Genomic DNA, 25,245 nt, shown 5'->3' with positions numbered 1-25,245 from the left:
CCTCCTCCTCCTCCTCCTCCTCCTCCTCCTCCTCCTCCTCCTCCTCCTCCTCCTCTTCTTCTTCTTCTTCTTCTTCTTCTTCTTCTTCTTCTTCTTCTTCTTCTCCCCTGCTGTGTGATATTTCTCTATCTGTACACCACTTATCATGGTATTAGGCTTACCCACCTACTCAAGCATTTATCCTTCTTCTCCAGCTTGGAGATGTGGGGTCCATTGCTACTGATTTTAGTCACTGTACTGTGCTGGAAAATATGAGAACCCATTTCCCTCAGCTAGCTGGCTTTGTGGAGAGTAGCTGTTCATTTCTCTTCCCTGGGGAGTAACCAGATTGTCTTCTGAGCAAATATTTTGGTGAAGCCACTAGGATTTGGGTTCCAGGAAATGGAGAAAGCCGGAGGATGGGAGTGGAGAAGACAGGAGTGTGAATGACTCGGGCAGGAGTGAGACCTGATCACTGAACCCTTCCTTCTGCTGACTGCGCAGCTTTTCCTGTGCCCCACTGTTTTCTCTCTCTCTCCTCACAGGGACTCACCTGCAGAGTTTCCAGGACAATGAAGGTCAAACCAGGCTCCCTGGGAACAGCCATTCCCCATTATGATGTACAGGTTTGCTGAGGGCGATAAGGAGGGAGGGAAAACATGAATTTGTGGTCATGTAGTCATCTATTATATTTTCATTGAGTGAACTACTATTAGGTATGTCAGCCCAGCTGGGTGAGTTCCCCAGAGTCCCCACCTTCTGACTTAAAAAGAAAAACCCAGATCTAGATGGAGTCACAGCAGAATTCCACCAGCCTTTCAGACAGAAACTATAGACAATACTTTTTTATTATTATTTTATTTTATTACTTTAAAAAATACGAATCCAAATTCCCACTCCCTCCCCTCCTCCCACTCCCCTCTCACTCCCTCCACACACCCTCCCACCCCACCTCCTCCAATCCTAAGAGAGGGCAATGCACCCTGCCCTGTGGAAAGTCCAAGGCCCTCCCTACTACATCTAGGTTGAGCAAAGTATACATCCAAAGAGAACAGGATCCCAAAAAAGCCAATGCATGCAGCAAAGTTTTAAAATTACTCTAAAAATGTAAACAGAAGGAGCACCTTCAAAGACCCATGAAGCCATAATAACTTAAACGCCAAAGCCAGGTAAACACACTACAACAAAACAAGTAAAACTATAAAATATGCCTGGTGAACATAGACGTAAAGATTCTCAATAAAATACTTATAAACTGAACATAGGCACATATAAGAAAGTTCATCCACGATGATCAAGTTGTCTTTATTTAGACACGGAGATATGCTTCGACATACCTAAATCAATAAGTATAATAAATCACATCAATTGACTCAAAGACAAAAATTGTATGATTATCTCCATAATGCTTAAAAATACCTTTGACAAAAAAAAAATCCAAGCCAACTTCATGGTAAAGTTCTGTAGAGAACAAAACTGGAGGGAACAAACCTCAATGTAATAAGTTATATACGAGAATCCCATTAGCCTAAATGAAGAAAGTTTGAAGAAATCAAATTAGATTCAGAAATGAGACTGGGCTGTTGACTCCCCCATCCCCTTTCTATAGAGTAGCAGGAGGAACGAGGAAGAGAACAAAAATAGATAGCAAAAGAAGAAGTCAGATTATCCCTATTTACACATGATATGAGATTATATATGAGATACCAAAAATTCTACCGGAAAACTTCTGAAACTGTTCTACACTTCCAGCAAAGTGTCAAGATCCGAAATAAACTTGCAAACATGAGTAATTTTCTATTCACCCACATCTAACATCTGAGCAGGAGACCATGGATACACTCTCATTCACAGTACCCTGAAGGATATACCTAGAAATCAACCTAACGAGGAAGATGAAAGTCTCTCACAGTGAACACTTTAACTCTCTGAAGAAAGAAATTGAGGAAGGCACTAGAAGAGGGGAAGACTTCCTATGCTTATGGATTGGTAGAACTAATATTGTAAAAATGACCATCTACTGAAAACAATTCACAGATTCAGTGAAATTCTGCTTAAAACCCCCATGATACTCTTCACAGAAAAAAAAAGTCCTAAAACTCATATGGAAGTAAAAAAAAAAAAAAGAAAGAAAGAAAAAAGAAAAAAAGACTCCAGATAGTACAAGCTACCCCAAGCAAAAAAAAAAAAAAAAAAAAAGCACTGGAGGAGTTACCATACCAAAGCCCAGGTTATATTGCAGAGCTACAGTAATGAGGAGCACGCATCAGCATAAAAACAAACGTGCAGATGAATGGAACAAATTAATTCAAGCATAAATGCATGTAATTGTAGCCATCTTCCCTTTGACAAAGATGTCAAAAATATGCAATGGAGGAAAGACAGCAATCAGCAAGTGGTGCTGGGGAAACCAGGTACCCACAGATAGACGATTGCACTAGACCCCAAAATAAAGTAGATGAAAGAACTCGATGTGAACCCTAAAATTCTGAAACTGCTGGAAGAAAGCCTAGGCAGTGGCCAAGAGGTAAAGATGCAGGAAAGGACTCTCCGAATAAGATTCCACTTATGCAGGGATTAAGGCCAAGAACTGACAAATGGGACCTCACAAAACCAAAAGGCTTCTGCACAGCGAAAGAAACAACCAGCCACGAGGAAAGGGTGCTTATGGAGTGGGAGAGACTCTTGGCCAGCTACACACACAATAGAGGAATACTACTCAGAATATTCGAGGGCCAAGAAAGCAAATGACCCACTTCAAAAATGGGTTGTGTGTTTGAAAAGAGAAGTCTCAAAAGAAAATTTAAAAAAATGGCTAAGAAATATTTAAAAGTATTCATCATCCTTAGCAATTAGGGAAATGTAAAACTAAATCTACTTTGAGATGTCATCTCACCCTGGTAAGAGTGGCTAAGACCAAGAAAAGAACTAACAACAAATGCTGTTGAGCACATGAGGAAAGAGGAGCTCCTGTTCCATGTTAGTAAATAGGGAAATGGTGTATCTAGTCGGTACATCAATGCGGATAGTTCACAGAAAGCTAAAGGTAGATCAGCCTTGTGCCCCAGCTATACCATGTCTTGGCACATGCCTGAAGGACTGACATCCTACTGCAAAGATGCTGTTCAGCCATGTTCATCGCTGCTCTGTTCACCACAGCCAAGAAATAGAAACAACCTGAATGTTCTTCTGTTGGTGAATGGAAAATGAAAATCTAACACACACACACACACACATACATACACACATACACACACATATATACGGTACATATACGCTGTGTGCATACATTTTATTTATGGGATACAATCAGCTGTGAAGAAAAATGAAATCACGAGCTTTGCAGGTGAATAGATGGAAAATATGCGGAGAGAGATAACCCAGACTCAGAAAGACAAATGTTGTGTGTTCTTTCTTACTTCAGGATTCCAGCTGCAAATCCTTTTTAAAATTTACTTTTTTATTTAAAAACAGTATTTTTTATTATACATACAAATTCCAGTTTCCTCTCCCTCTCCTCCTCCTTCTCCTCCCACCTTCCTCCCACCCTACACCCCATTCAGTGAGGGTGAGGCCTCCCATGGGGAGTCACCAAAGTCTGTTGCATCACCTTGAGGCAGGACCAAAACCCTCCTTCCTGTATCTGGACTGAGCAAGGTATCCCTTTACAGGGAATGGGCTCCAAAAAGCCAGCTCATGGACTAGGGATAAATCCTGGTTCCACTGCCAGTGACCCCACAAACTTCCCAAGTCACACAACTGTCACCCACATTCAGAGGACCTAGTTTGGTCCTGTGCAGGTTCCCCAGCTGTCAGTCCAGAGTCAGTGAGCTCCCACTAGCTCCGGTCAGCTGTCTCTGTGGATATCCCCATCATGGTCTTGACCCCTTTGCACATATTATTGCTCCTCCCTCTTTGTGACTGGATTCTGGGAGCTCCGCCCAGGGCTCAGCTGTGGATCTCTGCACCTGCTTCCCTCAGTTTCTGGATGTATGTTCTATGATGACAGTTAGGTCACTCATCAATCTGATTACAGGGAAAGGCCAGTTCGAGCACCCTCTCCACTATTTCCTGGAGTCTTACCCAGCTACAAATCTTTAGGTTTGTGTACATAACATGGGGTAACTATAGAAACTGAGAAAGTAGGAAGAGATCAGGGAGAGAGTAGAGTAGAAGAAATGGTGGAAGGGGAGGTAGTAAAACGAGTGATATGAGGGGAAAATGAGAAAAATGGTGGAGGCTGGCGAGGCTGAGGAGGAGAGTGAAGGGTAATACAGAGAGGGGCGTGAACAAAAGAGACAAATAACACTAAGGATGTTTGAAAAAGCCTAAGGGAAGCATGTTATTTTATGTTTATTTAAGAGCATATATAATGAACATGTATGTATAGGGGTGTGTGTGTGTGTGTACATATATAGTTTCAATGAAGTTATACAACATGGGTGCTAATGATTCCCTCAGGAGCCAAAGATTAACAAAACCCAAAAGCCAAATGCCAGGCATGGGAATTCTCCTTGGAGTTGTTGGCTAGGGGTATGGCTCTGAGAGATTTCAAAACAAAAGAGGCTATTTATTTCAGGTCTATTGATGCCTGAAAATAAAAGCCTATTGATGAAGACACCACACACTTTGGGCACTAGACTTGGAGAAATTGACTGGAGCTGACCTGAAATTCTTCCTAGGCCTCGTTCGCCCAGTATTGGAAGGTGCCATGCAAGCTGACCAAGGAGAAAAGCAATCGAGAGTTCTACTCAGCTATAAGTCTAATAACAAGTACTGTCCCAGCAAGAGATCCCCAATGGTGCAATCATGGCAGTTTTGTCTTAGAGATAACAAAATTTGATGTACAGCCTGCTCTACAGGAGGAAATTCATGCCCGGCACTATAAACCTATGACTAGAGAGGACATGGATTCTAAAGGATAACCCACTACTGCCATTTCCCTAACCTAATATAATTTCTAACTACATTCCACGTACTTATCCTTCTACCCACAGATAAGCCTAACTTATCCCCACTACACACGCACACTCCGCGGTAGACAGAGACCACTACAGAGATACACAAGTTATCCAAACAAAGAGAGCAACTGACAGTGGGGTACCCAACCCCAACTGCTACATCTTTAGTGAGACCCCACACCTAAGGCTGAGGGAGCATCGTGGAAGAGCCAGGATACCAGGGTTCATGCTGTGAGACAGTTATCTTCCAGAAATGACAGCAGAAGCTGCTCCCGGGATATCTCAACAACACAGTTGCCAAGACAAAGCCTGCATAATGACCTTGCCCAATGTGAATGGGGAGATTTCACAAGACTTCGCACCTGCATGGAAAAAGTAGAAGCCGTTAGTGGCTACTGAGAGTGAGAGAACCAGTTTTCCAGGGACAAGCTTCCTAATAGGGTATTCAGTCCCTAACAGTCAACCCCTTAGCACAAGCATACCTGAGCAACAGTAAACGGACTCGGCATGGTGTGTGTGTGTTTATTACATACGTATGTATGTACAGCAATTAAAGAAGAAATATCATGAATTTGAGAAGAGAGAAAAGGGATGAAACGGTGTAAATAAAATATTAGTATATGAAGTTCTCAAAAATAACAAGCTTAAACTTAAAGATAATATTGATATATTAAGATATTATTTTAAAAGGAGGAGGAGAGCCACTGTACTGGCTCAGTATGTAAGAGTTTGATTCCCTGAAACTCACATGGTGGAAGAGAGGACAAACCACAACCTACACAAACATACACACACACACACACACACACACGAATGAATGAATGAATGAATGAATGAATCGTTTTTAGTTTTAGTTTTTGCGGGAGTGGGAGAGGGAGGGCAAAGGGAAGGATGGGGAGGAGAAAAACAGGAGCCACTGTGCTCATCCAGCAAATTGCCTGGAGAGTTGCACCACTAAGCGTGATTTTGAAAAAAAAATAGAAGTGGCTTGATATAATATTTTGTAACTCGGGTTTCTAGTTTGACAACCCCGCACATTTCCTTCTGGGTCAGTAGGTACCCATTGCAGCACAGAGCCCAGTGACGGATGAGCTTCACCACTCTCTGTTGTATATCAGTGGATGACACTCATTTTTGTTAGCATTACAGTGACTGTACTGTAACTAAAGTGTTTTCTCTTTTTATTGATTTTGGCTGAATTCTAAGAACTTGAATTTATGTTTATGGTTCTATGATTACATGTAGATTTCGGTTTATTGTAAGTATAACAACTTATGTCTAATTCAGAATCATGTGTGATGATCTCTCATGTAATTGACTGTGGTAACTATACAGAAATGATTTTTAGTATTCTATTTCATTCACCATAAGCACTTCTGTTTTACAAAGGCCAGCATCCGAGCATAGTGCCTCATAGCTGAATTCAGTGGGCAAGGTAGCAGAACAGCATTTGATTTTCAGTCTCTAGGTCTGCAAGTGAGGAGTCTCTCAAGGATAATAGGTGTTTTCTCCTGAGTTCTTAGAGCCAACGGCACCTGCCTAGGTTCCTCTGACCCAGTATACTGAGAGGCTTGGCTGGCACAAACCCAGGCAGGTGTACCAGGAATCTGAGCTCCTCTTGATTTCTGATTGCTGTTGAGAACAAAATGGTCTCCCCTTGCCAACTCTGCCGTCACACCACTGTGTGAGTAGCTTCTCTTCAATGAGTCATCCATCCAATCTTCCTCTTCCTTCAGATCATAGACGAACATGGAAACGTTCTGCCCCCTGGCAAGGAAGGAGACATAGCCATCAGGGTGAAGCCCAACCGGCCAGTTGGCATCTTCTCTGGATATGTGGTGAGGACCTACGCTCTCCCTGTTTCCCCGTAAGGATGAGATGAACCACATAGGATGAAGGATGCCAAATGTTGTAGAGACTCCTCAAGAGGTATTGGTGAGAGTCAGAGTTCTCAGGTTCAAGAATGGGCACTTTATAATGACACCTAATTCTGTGTAAACCAACAATAATGTTAAATTAGAAGCAAAAAGAATGAGCACTTTATGAAGGGAGAAGCTGAAGGCTGGCCATTCTCTCTCGCCATCCTCAGCCGAGTACTAAGAAATTACTAAAAAAAAAAAAAAAAAAAAAAACTCACCTTTGCCCATAAGCCTTTGCAACAATAAAACCCTCTACAATGTTCCCATGGTTTTATTACCTCTGAGCATGCTTCCTGCTCTCTCCACAAAGCCTGGACCCAGACTTTTAGGCATTGTGGAGCTTTAGAGCCATGCTGGGCAACTCCATGGCGAGAATCACAGTAGCACTGACAGCATCTAGGGTTCAGACCTCCCGAAAGCACTCACAGATAGAATCTGAGTGGAACCAGCTCTCTTACCGTGTAGGGATGGTGAAACCAGAGATTATAGGCTCAAGTCAAAGCTACAAATCTTGGGAAGTGATCAGAGACAACCTCGAACACACACCTTCTGGAGATGTGGAGAAGGCTTGTACCCAGGATAATAAGTGAGCGTGTCCAATGATAATGCTCTTCCTATCGTTTATTGTAGCAGTTCTCAACCTGTGGGCCATGACCCCTTTTGATATCAAATGACCCTCTCATGGGAGTCATCTAAGACCATCAGAAAATACAGTTGTTTTTATTATGATTTATAACAGTAGCAAAATTATAGTTATGGAGTAACAATGAAAATAATTTTGTGGCTGGGGGTAGCCACAGCATGAGGAACTGTATTAAAGGGTTGCAGCATTAGGAAGGATTATTGCGTATATACTACAAAGGCAGCACTCTTAAAACTCCTGATACACCTTTAACATATTTAATGTCCTTAGACACCATGTAAAATTTTTAGAGCCAGCTTGCTTAAATTCAAACACTACTCCGGTATTTGCTGGATGACCGGGAGAAAGTTATCTATCCCCCTGCCTCACTTCCTCATTGGTGAGTTGGGTGTCATATGGTATCACACTAGGAATGCAAAGGCAATGGTATTTATGAAGCATTTAGGACTGTGCTACATACACATATAATGAATAAAGAAAACATGACAGGTCCAAACTATCATCTCCACGGGGAAACAGGCGCTGCAACCAGGACACAGCTACATCGCACTCTTCCCCAAACACGGCCCATACGCTTTCCTCATGTGTTCTCACATGCTAGCAAAGGAGCTAGGACATGAGTGTCCCCATCGAATACACAGGAAACAGATGCAGTGGCAGATATATTTAAGGCCATGTTGGTACTGCCAGCGGAAACTGCATGTGACTACAAGACATCTGTGGTCATGAAATCTGGCTCAGTTCTATAACTTAGAATGGCAGTTTGGCTTCAGACAAACCCCTTGAACATCCCTTGACATCCCCAATGAGGAGGTACGTGAAGAATTCTAACCTTGTAACTGGACATCAGCTTAAAACCCATGCTCCCATACCAGAGTAAGGTATAAAAATGTCCAGACAACAGGTAGCCCTCAAGCCTCCCTACTACCCATGTGTTTGTGACTCAGCTAAATGGAGGGGCCCAGCCATGGCAGAAGTGTGAACACTGACTGGGGCTTCGGAATCCTGCTGGCCAATCTCTAGACCTTCCACTTATAATGAGAGAGACAGGGAGAAAATGCCAAATGGACTCAATAACCTTGGGTGGTATTGTGCAGTGACCAGAGGCTAAACTGTCTGGGGAAGGGAAAAGAGAACATACGGGGGGGGGCACCCTAGGATATAAATGGACCAATGAATACATCAGTGTTAACTATAAGATTAGATTCAGGGTAGTAGTGAGAGACTGGAAGGACTGGACAAAATGGAGAAGATTCAAGTTGACTTGGGGATCTAAGGTCAGTAGATTTGTGACAGGTTCACCACACAACGTAGAGCTGCTCACATGGTAAACCGAACCGAATAAAGTAGCTATTCACAGAAGTCCTGGGCCAGGGGCCAGGGGTCTTAGACTTTGCAGACACAGCAGCTTTTTGTTTCTGTTTCTCTAGAACAATCCCAAGAAGACAGAGGCCAATATTCGGGGAGACTTTTGGCTCCTGGGAGACCGGGGAATCAAGGACCCAGAAGGGTATTTCTACTTCCTAGCGCGGACAGACGATATCATTAATTCCAGTGGGTGAGCATTGTTTCTGGACCAGGACGGGTGAGCTTGGGTTTTGTTCTGCCTGACTCTCAGTCCTCGAGGTTGGGCGTCCTGCCTCCTCTGAAGGGTGTACTTTCACAGGTACCGTATTGGACCATCAGAGGTAGAGAACGCATTGATGGAGCACCCTGCCGTGGCCGAGACAGCTGTGGTCAGCAGCCCGGACCCTTCCAGAGGAGAGGTGACAGTGCCGTTGGGAAGCCCAGAGACAGTGTTGTATGGTGGTCAAGGACACAGATTCACAGGCTAGGCAGCTTGGGTTCAAATGTTGACCATCCTGCCCATGAGCCGGATGGCCTTCCCCAACCTGCTTAACCACTGTTTTCCTCAGTTTCCACATTTGTAAGACGAGGGATTGTCATGAGCATGAAATGTGGTAGATATTTGCAAAGTGCTGGGGACCAGACACAGCACCATAGCACACAGTCAGCTGGAAGGATCTGTTTCTTGACAAGAGTAGGGGAGGACTTGGTCTAGAAGATGCAGCCCTTGAACCATGGCATGATGCAGGAGGAGGACCCTGTAACACTGAGGTGACAGGGCTGTGCAGAGCTCACTGTGTGTGTGTGTGTGGAGAAGGCTTAAGGTGGGTGAGTGGATGCGGGTCCCAGCGCACTCCTTCATAGCACAAGCTTGGTAATGCCGTGTGACTGACAGATATGGACCAACCGCATGGCTCGTAAAATAATGACAGCCACTGGGAGAGCAAAAGAGGGCCTTCCGCTGAGCTTTGAGTAGCAGATGGTTTTATTTTACCTCCCATGAATTCAATGTGAAAACTTCATCCCACCCTACAGATGGGTAAACTGAAGTTTGAAGAGATTGAACAAACCATTTAAAGTTAGAGCCCCCAGTCTTGGCTTTCCTGTCCTTCCTCTCTGCGGCTCCTTTTCCCCTGGGAGTCCTTACTATCACGGGTGAACCAGGTGAACCCGGGGTCTCTCATCCTCATGTCTCCTTCCGAAAGATAAGTCCCTGGAGGACAAGTTGGACCATTGTCTGTTCTCACCCACTTTCAATATTTTCCCTTCCTTTGGCCCAGACGTTTGAATGGATGCAGGCATTTAGTTGTGGCAGTGGTGGCCGTCTTGATACTGATTTTGCTTCATCCCAAGAGATGAGTAAGTATTCTGATCCCACTTGGGTTCCATCCTTGCTGCAGGTGGTAAAGGCATTTGTGGTCCTTGCCCCTGAGTTCCTGTCCCATGACCCAGACCAACTCACCAAGTTGCTGCAGCAGCACGTGAAATCGGTGACAGCGCCCTACAAGTACCCCAGGAAGGTAAGGCCTTCGCCAGCTGTGTCCCCTGTGCTTGCAGAAGAACGCCTATTATATGTCTCTTCTTTGGCATGAGAACAAGGCCTCTGACTTAAAAGTCTTCCTGCAGTGACCAGAAACTCCCCACAAACCACCCAACAACTATTTTAGTGCCTGAAGATTGGCCACAGCCTTTGACTCGCTCTGAATTAAGAGCCAAATGTTTTCATAGAAGTTCACTCTCCATAGTGTGGCTTTGTAAAAATGTTCAGAACTGCACAGCTTTAGGTTGCAACGACAGAAATAGAACTTAAAATTTGCTGCTTGCATAATTGGCAAGTCCGTGAGTGGGCATGACCTTTGTCATGGTGAGTCCCAGGCATGGACAATGAGGTCAGAGATTTCTATTTCGTTTCTTCACTTGCCTTCTGGGTTGGCTTCATTTGTTGAAATGCTCTCTCTTTCTCTGAGGTGCCATCTTCTCCCAGTATACAGTCTTAGCGGCTTGGCAAACTAAAGTAAAGACATTGCAGGCATGTCCCCCCAAAGACCAATGAAGGTTTTGAAGTTGCTTCTTGCTGGACTAATTTGGGTACCTATTATTAAACCATTCTATGGGACCAGGACAATGGAGTATCCTGACTGGTCAGTTCTGAGTCATGTGGTCATCCTTGCAGAAAGTGGAGGAAGGATGGGAGAGAGTTCTTCCTTACACCCCAAATGTGGTCTAAGTGAGGAATAGGGAGTTCTCCTAGGAAAATGGAAATATTCCTTCTGGCAATGGCAGAATAAAGGGACGGCAGACGGGAGTGACAGAGCAAAGGGACCACAGAGGACTGCCAGCGACTTTCACTCTGGGCACTAAGACAAGTGCACTGCTAGGGCAAGAAGGCCGGGGCTGCTCAACTTCGCATCCCTGAGACAAAGAGCCCGAGCACCACTTCAAGGAGGAAGTAGGTATTTTTGGTTCATGGTTTCAGAAGTTGCAATCCCTGGTCAGCTGACTCCATTCGTTTTCGACGTGTGGCAAGGTAGGAAGGCCATGGTGAGAGGACATGGGAGAGGGAAGCTGTTCACCTCACGGCAGTCAAGAAACAGACCAACAGAGAAAGGGACTCGGGACGAGATAACCCATGACAGAATGTCCACCCCAAGGAGTCCACCACCTCCCAACGATGCCACCAGGTTCTGAAGTCACCAGTGAATTAATCCATTGAGAAGCCAATGAGCCAATCACACCCTCACAGTTCCTCCTCTGAACCCTGTACGAGCCTTCAACACATGAACTCTTTAGGAGATACTTCATATCCAAACCACAGCAAACCCCAGTTGCTGGATTTTTCACAAAACAAGAGTTTGTCCCAGAGAATGGGGAAAAATATTTTGAGGCTTGGATGGAACGTGAGAGGAACCATGTTAGACTTAGAGCCAATTAAATTCTTAGGTATCCTGTGTGCCCAGTGGCCTGCTACAGGTTAATTGTCATAGGTGGGCACTCTAAGAACGGACCCCAGGGAGGGGTGTTCATAAGCAAGGGTTTTAAGAAAGTGTTGGACATGTACCTCTGGGGAAATGAAGCATGGGAAGTGGGGGAGAAGGGCATAGTGAACGCACCTTGAGTTTTGGTCTCAGCTAGAACCTGGACCTCCCCATGGGAAGCTCAGAGGTCACTTCAGAAATGTGCTGAGTTGGAGTGAGGAGCTGGAAAGGGCCGTTATAACCCCATGTAGAACAGGCGTGAATGCACTCTGCTGTGAGAAGGGCCATGACCCTAGCAAGACAACAATCCATCGAAAAGTTACTAGAAAAGGGTTGGTGGGGAGCTGTGTCCTGTCCTCCTTTTTTGCAAAGGGACGCAGCTAAGTTATCAGAGCCCACAACCAGACTTTTATCCTCAAACCAAAAGGGGGCAGCACCACACAGTCTCAGGAGTCACACTGTGGGTCAAAATCCACTTCTGTTAATTGCCCAATAGCCTCTCTGATCTCGAGATTCCTCATCTGGAAAATGAGGTCGGGAGATGTTGATTTTCCCTTCTGTATGTGAGGGGTTTCTTTATTGCTAAAGATTAACCTGGAAGGTTTTTATTGTATATATGAGAGGGGGGATAGACAAAGGCACCTGGGGAGTCTGCCATGTTGCTAAAACAGCCTGGGAACTAGCGTGGGACTCTGATCTGTTGTAGGTTGGTTTGAGTTAATAGAGAACTAGATGTCCTTTCTAGATACGGGGGGCGGAGCGGTTACGATGTTAAGCAATGGACATGTAGAAGAGTGGCTGGAACAGAGTAAACATTTAATGAGTGTTGTTTTAAAGAAGTTACATGGGGCTGGAGAGATTCCTCAGCAGTAAAGAGTACTAGCTGCCCTTCCAGGGATTCTTTACTGGAGTCCCAAAATCCACAAGGCATTTTAGAACCAGCTGCAATGCCAGTTTCAGGGAATCCATCGCCCTCTTCTGGCCTCTTCAGGTAATGCATGCACGTGGTACAAAGACAAAACATGCGGGCAAAACATCCACACGCATATAACAAAAATGAATGGTTTTATTTTTAATTTTTAAAGAAGAAGCAAGATATCCAGTCATGCCATATGTGAGGGATTTTGAATAGCTACTGTACATTTTGTAAGACCAAGAAAGGGGACCCAGTCACACCACACACACAATGAGTGTATCACTCAAGTACTGGCCCTGTTCTTGTCCTCTAGAGTCCCTAAGGCAACAGCTTCTTTCCCCTACAGTGCCCTCCTTACCAGCCACATCCTCTATTCCTCGTTCACGGTAAACAGGGTAGCTTCCTTCTTAGCATCAAACTGAACTCTTCCTTGTGGCTTCCTTCCACTCCTTATGTCTTCCAGGGACCAAACGGTAAATATTTTACAACAGCTGGTCTTCGCTGCAATTATTCCATTTTGCCCTTCAAATGCTAAATCACTCAGAAACAATACCACTGTCCCTTCTAAAACAGGGTGACCAGTGGATAAGAAATCACCACAAATAAGAAAGTTACAGACTACCATGACTTTGTAGGCCAGAGATCAAGAGCAGGCTTTTGCCACAGGGTGGGGTTATAAAGCCAAAAACCATAATCACACCATGCCAGAGGCAAGCAGGACTTCAAAAGGTGCAAATGTTGATAAAAAATGATTTTTTTAAGTTGTAAAAGAGTGGACCTCCAAGTGCAGCTGCAGGGGAACGTTCAGCTGGACAGGGTGGGAGTGGGCAGGTAGAACTAGCTCGACAAGAATGAAATGGAACGACTTTGGGCAGGTCAGGGGTAGCAAACTTCTTGTAAACTACGAGCTTTCCCTCCTATGTATACTGTATCAGCCACTTTTCTCAAACTATGACCAAAATGCCTGGGAAAAGCCTCCTACAAGGAAGAACTTATGTTGGTTTCAGCGATTTCCATTCTTAGTCCTCAGCTTTGTTGGTTCCAGGCCCAGCATGAGGCGGAACACATGGTAGTGTCCGCCTGTGGAGGAAGAGGCTGCCCCTCACATAGAAAGTAAGCAAAGAGCAAACACAAGAGGGGCCAAGGCCGATATACAACCCCAGAGATAGTCCTTCCCTGTGATCTGCTCCATCCTTCTAGGCCCCAGCTTCCAGGGTTCACCACCTCCTAATAATACCACTGTGTTGTGGAATCATCAACGGGCTAAAGCATTCATTAACACAGAACATTCATGGTCTAATCATCTCTGGAAACCCATCCCTAGTCATCCCCATGAGATGCTCTTAGCTAACCTCCTAGGCTCTTGTCAATCAAATTAGGCTGACAAGATTAACCATCATATATGAATACCTCTGACAAATACAGTTTATAATTCAAAGGCGATAAGAAATCAACAACAAAGGTAATAAAATAAACCAATTAGAACAACCTAATGTTAAAAATTCACTTAAACTTACAAGTTATTTATTTCTAGAATATACATAGTCTGTTTTAGGTTGCAGTTGACCACAGGTAACTGAAGCCCACTGAATCCAAGCCATGGATGAAGAGGGACTAACTGAATGGCTGGGACTATGCTTATGTATTCTGCCCACAGGTTTTTCAGCCTCTGCTCCCTCCCAATGTGCTTTGAGCAAATTCCTTTCTCAACAATTCTTATGAAAGCATTCACTCAGCAGCTGCCAAGAATATAGGCTTTCTTTACCAGAATCCCAGTGAACACCTTTCATTAGCTCTGCAGACAACCCATCCCCAGATTAATGCCATAGCCAGCGGAGTCACTTAAGTGAAAGTCTCAATGAACTGTCAACATCCACAGGTTAATACTTGGGAATATCCGAGTGGGTCCTTCACTTCAAATGAGAGAACGGTGACATCAGTGAGGCTGTGTAGCTTGGCCAACCACAAAGAAGAACTGAGACAAAATTCAAAACCAGGTCCCCAGTTAGATGTCTATTTCAGATGTCTCTTCTAGCTCAGGTGAATGGCCACAGCTGCCATTCATGCGTGTCCACTCCATGAACAACCTCTTAATATCTCCACAACAACCTAAAGATATTACCGTCCCTTCGTGTACTTAATAGTTAAGTTGAGTCTTGGAGACGTCCAGGGACCTTCCAAAGTTGACTTGAGTAGGAACTGAAACCTACAGAGCTTGTTATGGAAGTTCAGGTGTCTGCCTCTGGACCACACCATGTTCATTTTACGGCTTCTCTTGTCAAGATTACATATAAAGTCCAGTGCTCTGGTCCTCCCTGCTCTGGGCTAGCCATCTTCTTCCTGCCCTGGTGTCCAGAGACCTTCTGAGGCTTCTAGCAGACAGAGCTGACGTTAGAGCATCTCCATACTTCCCCCTTATGTATCTAGACCCTCCAGCCTTAAGAGCTGATGCTTACAGCAATTCCTCAAAAAAAAAAAAAAATCCAATGCCACTGAGGTCAACCCACGCTGATTTGATTTCTCTCACCAGGTGGAGTTTGTCTCGAACCTGCCCAAGACCATCACAGGGAAAATCAATCGAGCGAAGCTCCGAACTGAAGAATGGAAAACATCAAGACAAGGCCAGGCCCAGTGAGACTCCCAAGGCCCTCACTGGGGTTCTGTCTTCCCCATTCTTTCCTGTGACTTCTCAGTCTTCCTATGGAGACAAAAGATTACTCATACAGAGGCGTGTGTGTGATTTCTGTCTTTGTTGAGTTATTAACACAGAACAATGACATGCGGGATGCTAAAAGAAGAAAGAGGGAATGAGAGATTTGCAGGGAAAAAAATCAAGTGAGAAAAATCTAAAACAGCAAGGAAAAGCAATTATAAATGCTAGTGAGCAGGAAGGGAGGAAGGAAGAAGGGAACAAGTACAATGGAGAGGGGGAGAAAAGAGAAGGAACTGGAGGGAAATTAGGAGAAGAGGAGACTGTGGGCAGGACACCGAAGTCTTCCCAGGTTGCTTCAATCCTTAGGAGTATCATGTCCAAAGGAGGAGGAAATGCCATTTACACAACATTTGTCATGCACAAAGGCACGGTTCTACACAAGTCACAGGCCATCCTGCTTCATACATGTGGCATCTGCAGGCTCAGCTTCTGCACCTCCCAACATGCCACTCCCTGTGGCTCACATTTCTTACTGTATCTACTCTTCCTAAAATCAATATTAAAATTGTTTCCAAATCAAAACTCTGTGGCCATTCTTTGGGTAGGAAGGAGGGGGGTTGTAGCGGCTTATGGACTGAGGAAACCATAGAGGACTGACGACTGACAGATGATGTGAATGGCTCGGTTACTATAGTTACCTGACCAGCAGCTCTACAGGTGCAAGGGGATGTTGAGGCGGCGGGAACATCACCTGTAACCTGGAGATCAAGGGTAAATGAGTCTTCTTGGAACTGGGCAATCAGGAGATGGAGGCGAAGGTTCTCAAGAGCCAGTGCCTCCTCTGAAGAACACTCGGACAATGAAAGAACACTGCTTACCAAACATTTGCCAGGAGTTAGCCACTAGCACTCTTTGACTAGAGCCATCATCTGAAGTTTCACAGAGGGGGAAACACAGGGACAGGTTCTGTCTGCGGAAGGCCTGTGCCGTGATCGTCATCCCTTAGCCCACCAGTATGTCTGCTTTGGCTTTTACAGTCTGTGTCAGTCAAAACTAAAACTAACTCCCCTTTTTTGTCAACCCCCACACATCACACACACACACACACACACACACACACACACACACACACTCTATCCCTATGAAAGTGTGAAAACCCAATACTCCAGATGTTTGCGTTAAAGAAAAGCTAGGGGCTGTTTACTCGGGCTTCACAGTGATTGCCATGTCCTGAAATGTTATAAAGATGGCATTAGCAAGGATAAAAAAAAATAATCTACGAACTAGCCAGTAAGAGTTGGAAATGAGCCCTGGTCTAAGTCTCTCATAAATATTATTTTAATCGAGCCTCATTGGGTTTCATATTATAAGCCTATTAGACTTGAAATGGTACTTTGTTTCGAAATATAAGACATTTCGTGAATTGTCAACAAGGACTCGTGAAGGAATAGGCAGCCGCTGGAAAGTCAAGGAAGCAGGCAGCCACTCCACCCACCTCCATGAGGGCAGAAGGTCACAGTCCCTCTCCTCTCACCCATCCGTGCTGTCCACTGTGAAAATCTAGGGTGGTGTTACACATGAGCCTTCCTCATTTCCTACCCCGTTAAGCTTCTTACCTTCCCACGTCAGTGTCCCCAGATTAATTCTCAAAAGAACAACATCAGTTGTTTGCATGAAGCCTGGGCATCACGTGACACAAATCCGGCTTCAGGTACCCAACATGCTGCCCTAGAAGAGATCTCTGAAAGGAAAAAGGGGCCCATGCCCCTTCACCAGCAGGTGAAGGAAAGTGCCGCCAAGTTGGACGACCTGAGTTCAATCTCCAAGGTTGAAAGAGAGAACCAACTCCTGCCCATTGTCCTCTGACCTCCACAGGTATACACACACACACACACACACACCCACACACCCACCCCCCCCACACACACACACACAGATAAGTAAATAATTATAGTGAAATAATAAAGAATAAAAAGAATTAAGTGTGGTATTAGACAACCTCTAAGGTTAGCGTCCTCTGGCTTTAGACACAAACTGCCCAGCTCCTGAGAAGCTTGCACATGCCCCTGGACCTTCTCCAGCGCCTCTGATCTCACTCCTCTCCAAAGTCTTTTCTTGATGCACGTACTCTTGGCTCATGTTTCATACTAAATTGTGATTGAAGGCTTAGATCTTAAATGGTCTTACTCAGATTTTATCTAGAGAAAACTCTATGTTCAGCCAAAGGCTTCTCCTAGTGGAGGACACTGGGCGGTTTTAGCTGAGTGACACTATCTGATCTAAGTAGCTGTTATTTTTGTCCCACGCTCTTCTCTTGATCCTGACTGGTCCTTCTTAACCTGTGGCCTACTATCATTATCCCCTAGTGAGAATGACTGTGTATATGGATGCATGTTCATGTGTGTCCAGGTGTGTGTGTCTGCGTGTGTATGAATGTGTGTGTGAAAGTGTGCTTGCACATTAGTGTTCACGTTTGTGAACACCAAAGGAAAATCTTGATTATCACTGTCGGGAATACTATGGATCTCCTTTAAGGGAGAATTTCTCACGGGCCTGAAGATCACTTAGGCTAGACTAGCCAGGCCTGTGGCCCCCGGGGATCCTCCTGTCCCCACCTCCCTAGCACTGGGGTCGCAAGCAGATGCTGCTCCTTTACTTTCTGTGCTGGCTCTCCTACCTTGAGGATAATTTTTACCACATTTCATTGCTGTGTCCAATGCATGAACCCCGCCTTGGCTGTTGTGCATAGTGAAAGCCCTTTGCCTTTCAGAGGAATCTGTGCTGTCCCTCAGTATAGACTCTGACTTCCTCCACTCCCCTCCATCCTTCCTGTGTATGGCCTAGACGAGTACTCACAGTAGCCTGTACCTTTAGTAGAGGCTAGTGTATGGGGCTGTGAAGAAGTCGCCAGTCCTTGTCTTTTCCAGCACATGATGGCGCTTGACCCCCTCATCCTCTGTTCTTCTTCTGTTCTCTCCCTGTAGTACCCTGACAGCGCCTTTTCAAAAGCAGGTGCATCAGCCGCCCGCCCCCTCACCATGCACAAGAACACCAGTCACGAGTGTGCATTAGGTCATAACAAATTAACTTAAGGAAGTGCAGATTAAAGCAGCAATTTTGTTATGCTTATAAACTCTGTGGGCTTGGAGTTTAAAAAAAGAATGGAATAGTTAGGGTTTTTGGTTTTGTTTTGTTTTTAATGTCGGTGCTCCAATACATCTAGGACCTACGGTTGAAGGATTTAGGAATTGAGAGAACTTGATGGATGTGCCCCCCCTTCTTCATATGTTGACTACTATATTTGTACTGAACCTTCTTATCCTGGATAAGAGGAGATCATGAAGGTAGGTCAGGAGGGAGTGGTAGGATTAGCAGCTTTATAAGAAAGGGGGGGGGGATCATTCTCTCCCGATCCTGTGAGACACAACAAGGAAGTAGGTGTCTGCACAGCACAAAAGTCTTGACAGAGAGCTAGATTATTTACCTGCTTCCTCATGGACTTCATAGACTCCAGAACTGTGAAAAAGAAGCTTCTGGTATTCCAGTTGCCCAACAGTGTCCAGTCACCTGTCATCTAGAAGGTTTCACTCACAAGGAACCTGAGTGGACTGGAATAACAAAGAAGAGACCTTTTATGTGGCCAGAATTTCCTCACAGCATGGTTGTCTCAGATTTCATACCTATGTAGGTAATTAAGATTAAATCATGGTAGGATTGTTGCTCAACTGAGAAATTGCAAGAATGGGGGGGGCCTTAGTTCAATCCCTAGACACCCCATAAAATAAAACTCTACATGTTATTAATCCTATCTCTGGAAGAGACAGACAGATCTTTAGGACTGACGGACCAGCCAACCTAACTTACTTAGGTCCCTAGCCACTGCGGTACCTTGTCCCCCTCAGGTGGTCAGCACCTTTGGATCAACGCCAGAAGTTCTCTTCTGGTTGCCACACACACCTGCACATACCTACACAAGATCAAATTTCCACCTACCCTCAAAGGTCAGAGAGGCCGCCAGTCACTGATATTGTCCCAGATTCTAGAGGAAGGGACAGGAATTCTACCTCTCCATGGGAGTCACAGAAGCCAAAGGCACATTATAAAACTGCACTCCTTCCCTAGCGAAGTCCTGTGCTAAGGCAAGAATGTCCAGTTCTGTGCCTAGGGAGACTTATTCCACTTGTCAACAGCCCAGCCTCGGGGGATGAACAGCCAGCTTACATCACTGAGGTAGTGACGTCACCTAAGGAGAGACTCGAATGCTCAAAGAGCTGAAGTAGACAGGGGGAATGTCACAGAGAGAGGGGAGATGAGAGAAAGGCTGGCCTTAATGGCTTAATTTGTTATGATTCATTATGACTCTGAGTTACAGTCTCTTGATTAGGACATTCTTGTCTAAATTACTTAAGGGACATCTCCAGATGTTGTCAAGTGATCGCTTTGTCCCAGTTTTTTTCTGAGGTAGGCCGTCATCCAACCTACTTTCAGGTTGGCACTTTGATAGCCACACAGACCAAGAATTTAATTTGCTTTTCCATTGCTGATGTATTTAGTCCAATAAGAGTAGAGGCCTGTAAACAGACTGTGAGAGCAACAGTTCAAACAATTGCCAAGAGAGGTCATGGATTCTATGGGACAATGGAGCCTGGTGCCCACTGTTGAATTTCTATACATGTTGAATTTGGAGCATGTTATTTTAGCAACCATATATATCTCTCTCCTAATGCTACTTCAAGGGACAGTACAACCAACAGGCAGACAATTAAATCCCCTGTGCAAGCAGCCCTGACACTCAGGGTGATAATATACTTTCCTATCCCCCCCCCCTCACACACACACATACAAAGAACAGGGCTTCCTCCTCTGCTAGGACAGACAATGAACTCTACTGTGGGGGAGAGCATGCAGCATTCTAATAGCTCCCCAAAATGCTGGAAAAATTCACATCAACCAAGCCTTCCTGTTGGGGCTGGCTAGATGACTCCGCAGCTGAGAGCACTGGCTGCTCTCTCGGAGGTCCTAGGCTTGCTTCTCGACCCAATGGTGGCTCACACCCGATCATAACTCTGCTTCCTTTATTTGAAGTTTTACCTCCTCAGGTACCAAGTGTGTATATGGAGCACCGACATTCATGCAAGCAAAACATCCATACAGATAAAATAGAATAAATGAATCTTCTTAAAATTAGTTTTTTTTTCCCCTAGAAATGCCTGGTGTCAACAAGCAGCGATGGGCAAGCCCTCTTTTTGGCTCCAGAGGAGCTTCAGGGGCAAAGCACTTGCTTTTGTGTTGAAGGTGTGAAGTTTCCCCACTTCACACCATCACACAAGTGTGATTAAAGGTGCATTCAGTTTCCTTTCTACAATGGAGATTCTGCATTAATCAACTTCTGTAGAGGAAAGTGTCTTAGTTTAGACACAGAGTTTCAGGATTCTCAGCCCATGGTGGGCTGGACTCGCTGTTTCAGTCCTGCCGTGAGGCAGCACCTCCGCCTACGCAAGCTTACATTACAGAGCAAAATGTCTCACCTCGCAAGCCAGCAGAAAGGGAATAAGGGAGGGCCAGAGCCTCATCCCCTTACTGTGAGTGTGCCTCCAATGACCAAAGATGCCCCACTAGGCCATCTCTGGGCCCTACCTCCTCTCAAGACCGCATTCCCGTTTTCAACATGAAGGACTCATAGGAAGCCAGTACCCAAGCCCGGTGTCTTCTCCACAGACTTGCTGTCAGCACATATTGAGAGACCTAAGACATAAGGTCCCCCAGGGAAGGAGAATCACCTCATTGGAGACTCTGCGGTCTAAGAACCGTGGCTGACTTGTCCAATGGCAGAGGAGGCTGTCATATCACACGTTAAGGATTTGGACTTATTCTAAAAAATAACACCATGAAAGCAGCTAACACGGGGTGAAGCCTGAGTCAACTATGCCTTTTTAGATAACTACCTTGGCGGCTGAGGGGAAAACGTGCTAAAGGAGAATTTGTAAAAGGGAATGGGAGGGGCTTAGAGAAACTTCTTTGTGGGATTTGTTGAATTAATGACTAAATAAGGGAGACAGTGTTTGAGGGAGGGGAATACTGAATGATGACTTCTGGGATTTCAACCCCACAGACTGGGGCCTATGGTCTCAGCACTTACTGAGAAAGGCGGTTTGAGCGGTGGGAATATTGTTTCACTCAGTGGCCTTGCTCATTCGGGTTAACAGTACTAGTTGCAAAATATTAATGTCTAGTATATTTAGTATCAATATATAGCACTGAAGAATTGGTCAGGAACTTAAGTTGGAGCTCAGAGAGAAATCGGGACTTTGAATGTAGGGTAGGTAATTTTCAACCCAGGAGAGTATGGAGATGGGGGAAGGAGAGGAGCAGCAGGTTACTGAGAGCAAGTTCTTGAAGAGATATAATACCTAAGGGTTCCAAAGAAGAAGGAGAGCCCATGAACACGAGGGAGACAAAAGGCCAGTGAAGAATCAGAAAGAGGGAAGGGAAAAATCCTAAAACAGTCTAACAGCACCGCCAAGAACAGCCGCAGCAAGAACTGAAGAGGGCCCATGACATCGGTGGCAGAATATTCGCGCACTTGTCTCCCTCCCGCCACCAACATTCAGTTCAGTGCGTGGGTCAGAACACTGATAGCTGTTGGCTGAGCCGGGGCGCATGAAAGGGTAGACGCAACTAGCTCTGTCTACACTTTCAATAAACGTGGATGAGGAAAAAGGAGCGAGAGAGAAGTTAAAGATTCAGGGTTGTTAAAAAAAAAAAAAAGATTCAGGGTTGTAACCTATGAAGGAAGCAGGGGCTCAAGCCCTCATGTGTTCATGTGAACAAACTCTCATGTGTTCTACCCAACAGTCAGTCCCTTCTCCAGTTACCCACCCCATCCATTGCTGTAGAAGCCTGTTTAGAATTGCCGTGAGTGCTGGGCGGTGGTGGCGTACGCCTTTAATTCCAGCACTCCAGAGGCAGAGGCAGGCGGGTTTCTGTGAGTGCAACGCCAGCCTGCTTTACAGAGTGTGTTCTGGGGTGGGGGATGGCTGTGAGCCCAGTACAAGAGCAGGAGTTATGGCTAAACCAAAATCATCTTCCTAGAGTCCACTAGAAAGCTCCACTCTGCCATCTCTAGGTTTCAATGGCAAAGTCTATTGTTATTCCTCAGCTCTCAACGCCCCCTCCACCCCAAGGGAAGATTGCAGAGTTCCTGGGGCCCTGAAGTTGAGCACAGTCCTCATCACTTGTGTCATCCTGGTCTCACCTATCTGCGGCCACCTGTCCCATTAATAAAGTCGCACTAGAGAGCTACTCCCAACCAAAGACTTGTTAAAGCAGAAGAGAGACCACAGCTGCTCCCTGCCCAGAAGCTGCTGACCCGAGGAAGGAAAGGCTACGTTGGTGTAACTTTCAGAAATTTGAAAGTTGCCTGTTCATGCAGCGCTACCATAGCAACAAATCTAGTGAAAATTATGTTGACCCTTGTAGCAAAACTAGTTTCAAATACTTGGCAGCAAACTATGACCTAACAGGATTTAGCAAAGCTAACAACTTGTGTTTTCATAAGTATTTAGTTTCACTTGTTTGTTGCACTTCAAAACTGGAGTTAAGATAGAAGTTTTTTTGTTGATTTAATATTCCTTTCCTTTTTAAAAGGTTGAGGGTTTTGAGAAATAGTCGGCGCTTGAATACCCCCTGCTACACACACATACACACACACACACACACACACACACACACACCATGGACCAAGCCCCCCACTCCCCATCCTTAGCCCTGAAAAAGAAAGTAAACAATGTAAAAAATTTCACCAGGAAATGAAACAAAGGTAAGCCATCCGAGCCAGAGTTTGAGAAATACTAGAGTCAAAATAGATCGACAATTGATCATGAAAAGAGGAAGTCCAAAAAGCCCCATATGGGCAGGGCACACGGTGTCGCCTTACCTAAAAGGAAGTCGATGGGGCATTGTGGGAAAGTCGCTCACCTTCAGAGCTGAAGGTGATATGTCCAGTTCTCTTCTCACAAAGAATACGCTGCCCATCAGATCCTCAGTTTCCTCATCTGCCAAAAGCAAGTGATACAGTTCTGTGCGGGTTCCGGTAAGCAAGCGGGAGAGAGTGAATGTGTGAGGATCCCTGTAGAGGGGCAAGGCAAGGGAACTGAGGCCCTCGCCTGTCAGGGGTAGTGAGGCCTGGGATGCCCAATAGGCTGCACGCAATAAGGTCAGAAAATGACTGCCTGCTTCATTTTGGCTTCCTTTGCTCAGCCCACTGCAAGAGCCTGTCTGCTGCATAAGGGAGCTGGAGGGGAAGACATGGGAGCTATGGGTAAGAGTAGGCCATGAGGACACTGGGATCCTCCATTTTGATGGAATCCGGTCTTTTTGTTCACCTCCTACCAACTCTTTCCATGTCCCAGCTGGGTACTGACAAAGAAGAAGGTCCTAAAAATCAGAACAGAGGAGCGCTCTGGGGATGTAGGCAGGGTGAAGAAGGGCCCAGCCCACTGTTGACAGGTCCAGCTCTTCCAGCAAGCAGAGCATTGAGACTGGTAGAAGAGCATGCCACCTAAAGTCTGTCCTACGGAAGAACTCCCAGGGGGCGATGCACAACTCTCCAAGTGATGGAGAAAGGACATTGGTTAATTATAATAAAGAAACTGCCTTGGCCCATTTTATTGGTTAGAATATAGGTGGGTGGAGTAAACAGAAGAGAATGCTGGGAAAAAGAAGCTGAGTCAAGGAGTCGCCATGATTCTCCTGCTCCAGACAGACACAGGTTAAGATCCTCCCTGGTAAGCTAGCTCGTGGGCTACATAGAATATTAGAAATGGGTTAGAACAATGTGTAAGAGCTAGCCTGTTGCGGGAGGTCCTTCCGCCCCTCCAACCAATAGCTGCTGTGATACCAGCCCATTGGGGCATGGTCTCTCTCCCTTTAAAAAAGCGGCTATTTCCTCTGCTCGCTCTCTTCACTTCCTGCTCCGCCGGCGACTAGACTCCTTTCCTGGCTGTGCAGATGGCTGTTGTCTGGGACTGTGATCTGTAAGTTTTTTCCACAAAATACCCAGAGACTATTTGCAATTTTAAAAGACATTGATCTTGAAATTTAACCATCATTTTACTTTCACAGGATCCCCCAGAAAGAACGTCGCCCCCATGACAGCTGGAAGTAATTCTAGAGGACAACGTCCCCTCTCCCAGTAAGGTTTGCCCCTGGGTTTAGGGACATCATTTAGGGGTTGGGAGGTTGGGGGAGGAATTTTATAAGCTCAGGGATCATTTTGAAAAAAAAAAAAAAGAGGAATGATGGGATAATAGATTTATAATCGTGAGTTACTGTTTTTAGACAAATATATTGATATCGATTTTTGTATATTGATACAAAGTTAAATTATATTGACTATTGTATGCATGCATGTTTCCACCTCTGTTTAAAACATTTTTTATGTATTGACATATATTGTATTGATATATATATTGTATATATTTACCATATTGCAGTGTACATTTCTACCTCTGATTAAGATACTTATATATTGTTTGTATATTGTATGTGTATATTTGTATACATATTGCAATGTATATTTGTACATTGTTTATATTTGTAGGTCATTGTCCTCATTTGTTTCACAGTCGTTATTGTCTTAGTCTTTAAGTTAGATAAATGTTGAGAATTATATAGATTAATAGTCATCTAAGTTTGTCATTTATAATTAGATTAATCAGGTTCTTTAGATATATAGAGATTATACTCAGTATAGATAGATAATCTTCAACTTCTTCAAAGAGCTGTAGAAAATGGCCTTTAATCTAACTCAGAGTTTTGTGGTAGTGAGACACAATTGCTCCTGGCAACACC

General features: G+C 44.9%; 1 protein-coding gene and 1 long non-coding RNA gene across 5 annotated transcripts in view; one reads left to right on the top strand and one right to left on the bottom strand.

Annotated features, from left to right (window-relative positions):
• Positions 1-15,975, top strand: part of LOC126502319 (acyl-coenzyme A synthetase ACSM2, mitochondrial-like) — a 32,342-nt gene extending 16,367 nt beyond the window's left edge. The window contains exons 9-14 of the mRNA XM_050143224.1: positions 525-605; positions 6,677-6,778; positions 8,933-9,060; positions 9,169-9,268; positions 10,250-10,369; positions 15,271-15,975. Coding sequence (XP_049999181.1) covers positions 525-605; positions 6,677-6,778; positions 8,933-9,060; positions 9,169-9,268; positions 10,250-10,369; positions 15,271-15,375 — 636 coding nt within the window. The 3' untranslated portion in view covers positions 15,376-15,975. The remainder of the gene's footprint in view (positions 1-524; positions 606-6,676; positions 6,779-8,932; positions 9,061-9,168; positions 9,269-10,249; positions 10,370-15,270) is intronic.
• Positions 15,976-16,072: 97 nt separating this feature from the next.
• The window catches only part of LOC126502323 (uncharacterized), a 17,000-nt gene continuing 7,827 nt past the window's right edge, over positions 16,073-25,245 (bottom strand). Inside the window, exons 2-5 of one of the 4 annotated variants that reach the window (XR_007591900.1) lie at positions 23,371-23,447; positions 18,878-19,001; positions 17,010-17,134; positions 16,091-16,151 (exon numbers count right to left, since the gene is read on the bottom strand). This is a non-coding gene — a long non-coding RNA (uncharacterized lncRNA). Of the gene's footprint in view, positions 16,152-17,009; positions 17,135-18,877; positions 19,002-23,329; positions 23,448-25,245 lie in introns of all 4 variants that reach the window. The other 3 variants (XR_007591901.1, XR_007591898.1, XR_007591899.1) reach the window with 3 other exon arrangements.

This window comes from Alexandromys fortis, unplaced genomic scaffold (genome assembly GCF_014885135.2).
Source record: "Alexandromys fortis isolate MF-2015 unplaced genomic scaffold, M_Fortis_MF-2015_v1.1 scaffold_45, whole genome shotgun sequence".
Taxonomy (NCBI): Eukaryota; Metazoa; Chordata; class Mammalia; order Rodentia; family Cricetidae; genus Alexandromys; species Alexandromys fortis.
This window is presented reverse-complemented; position numbering and strand designations above follow the sequence as displayed.